Below are 10989 nucleotides of genomic sequence, written 5' to 3' on the forward strand. Positions count from 1 at the left end.
TGGAGGCTTTAGCAGCCCCTCTCCAGAGATGCTGATGTGTTGGAAATGCTAGAGGCCATTTCACTGAACTGCCATTCAATAATTTGAAACAGAGAAGGCTGCACATTTTTTCTGTTTGGGCTATTCTGCAGTGGTTTTGTGGTCTCCACAGGGGACAATTCTCAACAGAATATTTCTGGCTCTGGGTCTCATTCTCACCTCTCCCCAATCTCTTCTGGCTTTAACCACCCGCAAAGCCTACTGTCTTGGGATTGCAGAGGTCACTCCTTTAAGGTCACCCCTTTAAGGATCTCTTCTACAAGTATGTGAAAGTGGTGCATGTGTTGTTGTAGTAGATCTGCCTAGGAAGGGAGGTTAGGTGAAGGTGCTGTTGGGGAGGTGTCTTGTTTTGTGGAGAGGTCAGGATGAGAGCAAGGAGTCTTATAAGAAGGTGGCTGATGCTCAAGCTTCTTTGTAAGAGCCATGCGAGAGGAAATTAGTGGCCCTTCTAGTCCAGCAGTCTGTTCCCCTAGTGGCCAACCAGATACAGTGGTGCCTCGCAAGACGAAAAGAACCCGTTCCGCGAGTCTCTTCGTCTAGCGGTTTTTTCGTCTTGCGAAGCAAGCCCATTGACGGCTTAGCGGCTTTTAGCGGCTTTTAGCGGCTTTTAGCGGCTTTTAGCGGCTTTTAGCGGCTTATCGGATAAGCGGATAAGCGGCTTAGCGGCTTAGAAAAATGGGGGGGGGAGGAAAAAATCCCCGCAGGAACTCGCAAGACATTTTCGTCTTGCGAAGCAAGCCCATAGGAAATTCGTTTTGCGAAGCACCTCCAAAACGGAAAACTCTTTCGTCTAGCGAGTTTTCCGTCTTGCGAGGCATTCGTCTTGTGGGGCAACACTGTATTTAGGGCAAAGTCCACAACAGGAACCGTGATCCCCAACAACTGGTGCTATTGAAAGACATGCTGCCTCTCTTCCTGGGGGAAATATTTAGCTGCCAATGACCTTAATTGCCACAAATTTCTCTAATCCGTCCCATATGGCAGCCATCCCCTTATCTAGTAGCAGGGAGTTCCATCCTTCAGCAATGCAATGCTGTGTGGAAAAGTCCTTTCTCTGGTCTGCTTGTAATCTTCCACTCACCAGTTTCACTATATGACCCCATTGGACATGACAAGAAGCCTCTCTCTCTCCAGTCTCTCTACTCCACATGCCATTTTATACACCACTAGCCTTACAGTGCAGAATAAAGCCACAACACATTAAAGAAAGAAAAGAGAGACAAGCAGGAGAGAGGGAAGGAGGTGGGGGCTTGGCCAAAGTGAAGTGGAGATGTGAGGGAACGGGGGGATGGAGACGGGGAGCAGAGAGGGTCATCTGAAGGGGTCTTCTGAAGAGGCCTAAGAGTGGTGGCAAGAGGTTTAGTAAGAAATTGATGCTTGTAAATAGATGGATGAACCTTCCTTCACATCCTTTTCTCCTCTTTCAGTTGCAGAAATGGATTTGGCTGCCATTGACCCAGTTCTGCAGGTTAGTATCAGTGGGAGCAAGAGTATAGACCAGGTACTAGACCCCTCGGCACAGAAGGTTACCTTGCCCAGCAGCAGAGGAAGCCACTTGGGTGCCTGGGACGGGGCGCCCAGGGGCAGGGTGAACTTCCCATAGGGGTGGGGCAAGGACAGCCTAGGGAAGTCCTTTCCTGATTAAAAGCCTGACTTTTTCCACTTTTAGAATCTCGGCAAGGATTATTTTTTCCTCTTCTGTATTCGCTACTCAAGCGAGTACATCTATCATATGAGCAACGATAGAGTGGTGTATCATAAAGAACCCACCTGTGCGGCTATTATGGTAAGTGAGGTTCAGGATGAGAAATCCATTGGGGAGGTGGGCGGAAGGGATGGGGGTGAGGTTTGGGTAATGGTCTGTGAAAAGCAAGTTTCTGGGTCTGGCAAAGAAGAAGAATTTGCAGGCATTTGGGACAGGCATTCCAACTGCAATTGAAGTCAGCCCCTGAACCTGGGGCTGGAGCAGCCCCCCTGAATTCCATGGGGAACTGACTTTGCTCTTCTGCTCTTTGAACTCTTCTCAGGACATCATGGAGAGATGGTACATGTTTCCGGTCCCCTCCAAAGTATTGAAAATGGGAATGGAGAACATCACCTGCCTGACGTATGTTGTTGGCACTGTGTGTGTGTATTTATTCACAGTGATTGGGAATTAGAAGTGGTGTGTGTGTGTGTGTGTGTGTGTGTGTGAGAGAGAGAGAGAGAGAGAGAGAGAGAGAGAGAGAGAGACCTGCTTGAGGAAAGGGCAGCCAGTGGCTGGCAATTTAGATTGAGTAAGAAGAATCAAAATGCAGGGAAATAGCAGTGACTGAACAAATGGGCCAAGAGTGCCATATTGAGCTTGACAACAAGTTTACAGGGTAGGTAGGTTGTGGCAATGGAAGCTTCTATCTCTAAAAAATAAAAGAAAAATCACTGATGGCTGTTATGCTCCTAGGGCTAGATGTATCCCCCCCCCCCAAATCTCATCTCTTCCTTGAAGGAAGCTGGAACTTGATAGGTCAATCAAGGATGGGGTTAGCTCCTCAGTGGGTCATGGAGACTCTCCAGAGGTCCCAAATCAGTGGGGGTGGGGCTCCCAACACCCCTGGAAACCAACCACTGGTCTTATCTTATTTCTTGCTTCCTCATGACAGCTTCCTGCAACCTGCATTTACGGCAAGTAAGAAATCGACCATTGTCGGTGGGATGCTCTGTCCGATTGCTAACACTTATGGACTGAGCGATGATGAAAAGGAGGTAAATTCTTTGTAGCTTTGATCATTACTCTTGACTTCTATTGTTTCAATTTATACCAAGTACAGTATATGAAAATGATGAATCAGGAAATAGAATGGAAGATTAAACAGATGAGACAAAAGACATTTGAATCGGCAAATAAGTGTGGAAAATTGTTGGCTTGGCAAATGAAAAAAAGACAAAAACTTAATACTATTACGAATTTGGAAGTGGAAGGAAAGAATGTACAGAACCCAGTGGAGATCAGGAAGTGCTTCCAGAGGTACTTTAAACAACTTTATACACTGGAGAAGCAGAAAGAAATGGACATTGATCGATTTTTGAAAATAAATGGACTACAGAAAATCTCTCAGGAAAATAAGTTAATGTTGAACTATAAAATAACAGATCAGGAGGTGGAAGGGGCCATCCAGAATATGCAATTAGGTAAATCTCCAGGACCAAATGGTTTGACTTCAAGATACTACAGATCTTTGAAAGAATGGTTAATACAACCATTGAAGGAAGTCTGTAACGAAATTTTGGAAGGGAGAAAGGCACCAGAGTCGTGGAAGGAAGCCTACATTACACTTATACCAAAAACAGAGACTGAAAAGACACAGCTTAAGAACTACCGCCCCATATCGCTGCTTAATGTGGATTATAAAATTTTTGCAGACATTTTGGCTAAAAGATTAAAAAAGGTTCTAGTAGAAGAAATTCATAAAGACCAAGCGGGCTTTCTCCCAGGCAGACATTTGTCTGACAACATGAGGAATATAATTAATATTCTAGAAAAATTACAAGTGAATATCAATACCAAGGCAGTTTTGATATTTGTGGACACGGAGAAAGCTTTCAATAATATTTCTTGGAATTTTATGAAGAAGAATTTACAGGGGATGGGGGTAGGTCAAGGCTTTGAAAATGGTATAGGTGCAATTTATTCAGAACAAAAGGCAAAATTAATTGTGAACAATGTAGTGACAGAATAGGTTAAGATTGAGAAAGGAACACGACAAGGCTGCCCAATCTCTCCATTGCTTTTCATATTGGTCCTGGAGGTATTGTTAAATATGATTAGAAAGGACCAAGAGGTTAAAGGTATACAAGTGGGAGCTAAACAGTACAAACTGAAAGCATTTGCTGATGACTTAGTATTGACTTTACAGGAGCCAGAATCTAGTACCAAAAGGGTACTGGAACTGATTCAAGAATTTGGACAGGTAGCAGGATTCAAGTTGAATAAAATGAAAACTAAGGTCTTAGAGAAAAACTTAACTGTGAATGAGAGAGAGAAGTTCCAGGAGGAGACAGGATTAACATTGGTCAAGAAAGTGAAATATTTAGGGGTTAACATGACTGCCAAGAATGTGAACCTGTTTAAGGATAATTATGAAAAATGTTGGATTGAAGTGAAAAAGGACTTAAAAATATGGTCAAATTTGAAGCTATCATTGCTAGGTTGAATTGCTGCGATAAAAATGAATGTATTGCCAAGGATGTTGTTCTTGTTTCAAACATTGCAAATTATAGACAAGATGGACTGCTTCAAGAAGTGGCAGAGAGATATTTCCAGATTTGTCTGGCAGGGCAAGAAGCCTTGAATAAAATTTAAGATATTAACTGATGCTAAAGAAAGAGGTGGATTTGCCCTGCCAGACCTTAAACTTTACTATGAATCAGCTGCTTTTTGCTGGCTGAAAGAATGGCTGCTTCTTGAAAACACTGATGTGCTGGATTTAGAAGGTTTTAACAATGTATTTGGTTGGCATGCATATTTGTGGTATTGTCAGAGCTGCCCGAGGTCCCAGCTCACAAAGGACCAATGCCAGTTCGTTGTTCTATACAAAAGTCTTTGTTGAAGTTCAGTTTCGATTTCAAAGCCGCGGCGCGCAGCTCTACGTCTCAAACACTAGACCGCTGAAGCTCCGTCTGAATCTCCTCCCCCCAGACACCAGTTTAAGACTCTAGCCTTGCTCCACCTCTTCCTTTGCTCTTTCCTCCTCTGGGTCCGCCTGTCCGCTGGGGTCTTGCCCTTTCTAGACTCTTCTGACGCTGAGTCCCCTGAGTCTTCCCCCTGCCTCCGGCGGGCTTTAGGACCTGGTTCTCAATCCGGGTTCTCTGCTATCCCGCGCGCCTGTACATTCGAACTTGGCGCCCGCGCCCAGCCGGCAACCTTCCTCCTGACCGTTACACTGCTCCTGTCACTGCTTCCCCCTTCGGGGGGGCTAGCTGGACCTGACCTCCCCCTCCGTTCCCTCACTCTCCAATAGAGACGTGGTCAGCCCTGACTCATCTTCTCTCCCTGCTGGAGGAGACGCTGGCACTGATACATGGGACTCTTCCCCCCCACTACGCTCTGGTGGGGGAGCTGGTCCTGATCTCCCGCTGCTGCTTTGGGAGTCCCCGCTGGCCCCTTGCTTCTGGTGCGTCCCCCCGGGATCCCCCTTGCCCTGGCCATCGGCGCCCCCCTCTGGGAATCTTCCGATTCGCTGGAGAAGCTCATGGAATATCTCGTGCCACTGTCATACTCCCCTACGCTGCCCTCAGATTCTTCCCCTTCGCTCTCCATTTCCTCTCTCCCCTGTGCCTCTGCTCCTGAGCCCCTGACAGGTATGATAAGGTAAAAGCACATAAAGCGTTTAAAAACCATATTGTTAGAAAAGCACTGTTTAATGTTTGGATAATGTCAGGGAACTGACATCAGAGAGAGAGGCGGAGGCAGGGCTCCAGAGCGATGCCGGAGAGGGGACCAGCAGAGGGGAAGGAATTCAGCGTAACACCAATAGAGAAGAGAGGGAGATGGAGGAATTGGTGACAGGGCTCCAAGACCCTTCACCCGAATCTAGTGGAGAGAGCGCTGGCACGCCCCTGCCTTCCCCTTACTTGCGCAGACGCATTCCGCGCAGGGAACATAGGAGGAGACTTGGTGTCAAACAGCTTTTATGCTGGAAGAGGTTCAAGAAATGCCCACTGACGGATTCTGCAAGTGACTAACAGGTCACGGAGGGCGAGCTCTAACCCTAAACATGGTTGAGCAAACAAGCTGACCAAACTGAAGGCAATTTACGCACAAGTAACCCCCTCACAACCATTACAGATAAGATATAAGGACTTGTTAGAAAATAAAACCCCAAGATGGTTGTCACCAATGGAAGCGAAGGCACAGAAAAAACTCAATATGGAGGCCAAATGGCCGAAATATTGGGAAATTTTGGAACAAGATGGAGACAGAGTAAAACTGCAGAGCTTTGAAAAATTTAAAAACAAAGTGCGAGATTGGCTCCATTATTACCAAATAATGGAGGCATATAATTTGGACAAAAAAGTTGGCTTCCAGGTGGAAAAATCGAAATTGGAAACAGAATTGTTAGATCCCAAAATTAAGAATTTGTCAAGAATGTATAACTTGCTGTTGAAATGGAACACTCAGGATGAAACGGTGAAATCTGCTATGATTAAATGGGCACAAGATGTTGGACATAACATAATGATGGCTGACTGGGAACAGTTATGGACCACAGGTATGAAATTTACGGCATGCAATGCCCTAAGAGAAAACTTAATGAAAATGATTTATAGGTGGTACATGACACCAGTCAAGCTTGCAAAAATTTACCATTTGCCCGAAAACAAATGTTGGAAATGTAATGAGATTGAAGGTACATTCTTTCACCTTTGGTGGACATGCCCAAGGATTAAGACATTCTGGGAGATGATTTATAATGAAATGAAAAAGGTATTCAAATATACCTTCCTGAAGAAACCAGAGGCCTTTCTCCTGGGCATGGTCGGCCAATTGGTGCCAAAGAAGGACGGAACTTTCTTTATGTATGCAACAACAGCAGCAAGAATACTCATTGCGAAATATTGGAAGACACAAGATTTACCCACCCGGGAAGAATGGCAGATGAAGTTGATGGACTATATGGAACTGGCGGAAATGACTGGCAGAATCCGAGACCAGGGAGAAGAGTCGGTGGAAGAAGACTGGAAAAAGTTTAAAGATTATTTACAGAAATATTGTAAAATTAATGAATGTTAGAAAAATGATGGAATGAAGTTATACGGCTTTAGTAGAAATGTTATAAGGAATTAGGTACAGACAGATTGTAAATGTATTAAAGGGAAAAAATAAGGTTAGAATATGTTAAGATAAATTACAGGACAGAAAACAGAGGAAGATGGAAAGGAATTGCTGAAACAGTTAATTGAAGTGGAATACAAAAAAGGGAGATGTGAGGAGGTCGCTGAAACAAGTGAATGAAAGTTATGATATCGAAATTATTGGATGTGTTTTTAATTGTTTTTGTTTTGTTTGGTCGATTCAATGTTTTAGGGTTTGGGTTGTTGGGTGTTTTTGTTTTGTTTTTGTATTGTATTGTATTGTATTGTTTAATTCTTTTTCTTTTCTTTTGTAATCTTTAAACGGCTAATAAATATTATTTTTTTAAAAAACCAAAAAAAAAACCAATTTATCTCCTGGAAATTTTGCACCATCTTTCCATTTCTTACTATTTTTTTTAGTGAGAGAGTAAGCTTAGTTGCACAAATAATGTTTTTGGTTTCACTGGTTTCCAGCTATTACACACAAGGATTTTTTAAACATCATCTCCATTCAGAAAGTGAATTTTGCCTCATTATTTGTCCATGAGTGAAAACTTAGTCTCATTTGAAGCTGGCCTTTGTCTCTACTCTGTCAGTTTGCTTCAGTATCACACTCCTTATTATCCAGTGCTAAAAATCTGTTATCTATCCCCCCCCCCATGTCTTTCCACATCATCTCCTCCCATGAATCTGTGAATCTATCTTTGTGAAAATGGTTTTCACTGGCAGGAGCTTAAGAAGCAGTTTCATGGAATGGTCAGGCGCCTGCTGGCTGAGTCCCCAACCCTTGCAACCCTGTCATGCATCATGCAAGTAAGTGCGATGGTGGGACAAGAGTATTGATTCATTTCAGCAGAGCCTGCTGGCATAAAAGCTTGATCAGGCATCATCACAAACTCAGAGCATGGGTGTCCCCTGACATGCTGGGGAAGGGCAGGCCACTCAGACCCTTGTTAAGGCCCTTTCTTCAGTCTCCACCTGGGTGCAGCAGCCAGAGGGGGCCCCCAAAGCAAATTTGGGGCTTGGTGACTTGGGAGAAAGCCTTTTTGAGCTGTCTGGAACATTGAACAAAGGATCTCCCTCAGATAGTGGGGAGGACTCCTTGGTGGAGATGGTAGCTTGCCTATCTAGCCGAAACCAGGCCCCTGATACTATGGTGCTTTTTCCTCCCACAGCCGCTGACCTTTTACTTCAATGCAGAAGATGAGCAGGAAAGACAGCTGGCTATCAGCACCATCCGTGATTTGCTGGCATATGCATTAAAATTCAACAACATGCCTGTAAGTATCTGTTTTATGGTCCAGAGAGGTTTCTCAAAGTGGCTTAAAAACGACTGTCTCAAGAAAAGTGATATCCAAGCTTGGTATCAAGCAGAGAGGGAAGATGATCTACCAGTGTGTCCAGGATTATTCAGGTGGGGGTTTTTTTGCCTCTTCTTTGGTGCTGCCCTTTGGCCTCCACCTACTAGGCAGCAGAGCCCACAGACGTTCTTGGAGCCACCCGAGTGGGGTTCAGCAGCTGCTTTGGAGTTCTCTTGTATTTGCTTTTTGGGTTAAATAAAGGACCTGATTAAGGCTTTTTTTTTTTTTTTTTTTTTTTGTCTCTACAGGGGATAGCAATAAATGGAATTCTTACGCCAGCGGTGTCCGAGTTGTTCAATACCATCAACGAAGGCAAGTTGTCCATTCTGCAAGCACAGAACAAACCCACAGGGCTTACTCTCCACCCCAAAGCCATCCTTGGCAGCCTAACTGGGGTCTGAGGAGGGCTCACTTCTTTGCTGTAACACACCTGCCTCAGGTTGAAATCCCAGCCCTGCCTCAAAGCCCCCAAGCAAGGTGGAGAGTGAACAGCTGTTCCCAGATACCATGGGGATGCCCAATGGTCTGGCAATGGGGGTGGTGATGTTGGGGGTGGGTAGCAGCCCCACTGGGCTTTGCCAGGGCATGGGAGGGGGCATTACCTGTCTAAGAATGCCCGGTGATAAGTCTGGGCCTGGTTGTAAGGAAGACTCGCTTTTCTTATCTTCTTTTCCATCCAGCGGACGTCCTGATTGAACATGTGGATGTGTTCCCACCAATGCACCACTTCCCATAAATCCTCTTCCCAAACCAGAGTGATGTGTGTGGTCAGTGATGAAGGAGGAATCATTATTTGGTGTTATCTGAGGGAATTTGCCATTATCTGAGTGCATTTGCCATGATCTAAGGACATTTGTCATTATCTGAGGGCATTTGCCATGATCTGAAGGCATTTGCCATTATCTGACGGCACTTACTATTATCTGAGGGCATTTGCCATTATCTGAGGGTATTTCCCACTTTAAATAAAAACTGAATTTTGAGCAATTCTGAGCTTACATTTGTCTTTGTGATTTCTGTTCCATCACTTTACTTGCACCCCTGTGCTGTGGCTTAGAGGTTTCTTTCTGGGGTGGGGGGAGGAAAGAGACGCTGCTGGCAACTTCTGAGGGCGATTTGGATCAAGTAAAATGTTTGGGAGGGAAGGGTCAAACCCCCCGACCACCACTGAAGCTGCCTCCCTAGTTGCTGCTTTGACTTTTTATAAAAAAGAAAGCATGGAGTATCCTGATCTTCATCATGTGTGCCTACTTGAATAAGAGATTGTCTTTCCTCTCCGTGTGAGCAGCAGAACACTGTTCCACAGTGATGCCACCTAGACAGGAGTTGGGGAAGCAGAACAGTCAGGAGGGCAGGTGGCACAGCACGTTGCAAAGCTTTGATGGGAAGAATCTGCCCTTTTTAAAGTCAGCAGGTGCAGACTTCCTCATCAGTACTTCTCTGGACTTGGGGTGAAAAGCTGCAGAACAGGCAGGAGTATAGCAGGTGAAGGGTTTTTCTTGAGAGGAGTGGTTGAGAAGGCCTGGCCTGTTACGTGGCCCTGAAGGTACAACAGCCCTGCCAAGGGAATGATGTATGGTACATGACTTCCCAAAGTGTGCGTGTGAGAGAGATGGGGACATAGAAGGGAGGGAGGAAGGAATGATCCATGTTCTCATGCAGCTGCATTGTTCTACACTTTCTGGCTGTCTCCTCTGTGCTCTCAGAATGTGCTCTGTTGCCACCTGGCCAGGTCTCATGTCATCTTAAGATGGAGATCCATGGGCGAGGGGTGGAGAGCTGTGTTTGAGTTTCAGCCGATACGGGAAGCAGGAGAGACAGAGGCATGTCTGGATTTGTGATGGACCCCAAGGCTGTGGCCTTAGGCTTTTCTGGGAACTAAAAGTGGGGGCAATATCTGCTAGAGTCTTAATCATGTGAGCCCCACTCAGGTTGTATTTCTGTGTAAAAAAACCCCTAAAGACTTCAAGATCGTCATTGACGCTCAAGGAGACTGAACTGGAATGCTCAGAGATTTGGGTAGGTGCAACAATATGTTTTGGGGGCTTCTAGGGTTCCCACTGATTCACTGCACCCTGCGTGGCTGTTGCTCATAACCACAGAGGCGTTTTTAACTCCCCCTCCACAACTCACGGGAGGGACGCGGGTTGCACTGTGGTTTTAGGGCTTGCCGATCGTATGGTCGGCGGTTCGAATCCCTGCGGCGGGGTGAGCTCCCGTCTTCGGTCCCAGCTCCTGCCCACCTAGCAGTTCGAAAGCACCCTTAAGTGCAAGTAGATATATATATATATATATATATATATATATATATATATAGCGGGAAGGTAAACGGCGTTTCCGTGTGCTGCGCTTGTGCTGGCTTGCCAGAGCAGCTTTGTCACGCTGGCCATGTGACCCGGAAGTGTCTCCGGACAGCGCTGGCCCCCGGCCTCTTAAGTGAGATGGGCGCACAACCCTAGAGTCAGACACGACTGGCCCATATGGGCAGGGGTACCTTTACCTTTACCACAACTCACAGTAGAACTTCCCCAAGTCAGGTCTCAAAGGCCTGCCTTTCTCTTGTGTGTAGAAGACACATGCAACATTTACAGCGGCACCTACACATGTCATGCAATGTCTCCATTGGCCCCAATCCAGTATGATCCCTCTCTCAACACTGTGAAGTAAAAAAAGAAAATAGGCACCAGCACCTTGCCTCTTTCTCAGCAGCTGAGCAAGTTTGGACCACAACTGTTGGAGATGTCTGCACTAGAGGCCA

At 45.6% G+C, this 10989-nt stretch overlaps 1 protein-coding gene across 1 annotated transcript; it reads left to right on the forward strand.

Annotated features, from left to right (window-relative positions):
* The first annotated feature begins 222 nt into the window (after positions 1-222).
* On the forward strand, positions 223-9219 carry LOC309333575 (uncharacterized protein). The gene is made up of 9 exons (XM_081847289.1): positions 223-301; positions 1467-1507; positions 1709-1825; positions 2067-2146; positions 2679-2781; positions 7600-7683; positions 8046-8150; positions 8480-8543; positions 8912-9219. Exons 2-9 carry the CDS (start codon positions 1475-1477, stop codon positions 8965-8967), a joined length of 642 nt encoding a protein of 213 aa, XP_081703415.1. The 5' UTR covers positions 223-301; positions 1467-1474; the 3' UTR covers positions 8968-9219.
* The last annotated feature ends 1770 nt before the right edge of the window (positions 9220-10989 follow it).

The sequence above is a fragment of the Podarcis erhardii genome, assembly GCF_964252035.2.
Source record: "Podarcis erhardii genome assembly, chromosome: Z".
NCBI classification, from domain to species: Eukaryota; Metazoa; Chordata; class Lepidosauria; order Squamata; family Lacertidae; genus Podarcis; species Podarcis erhardii.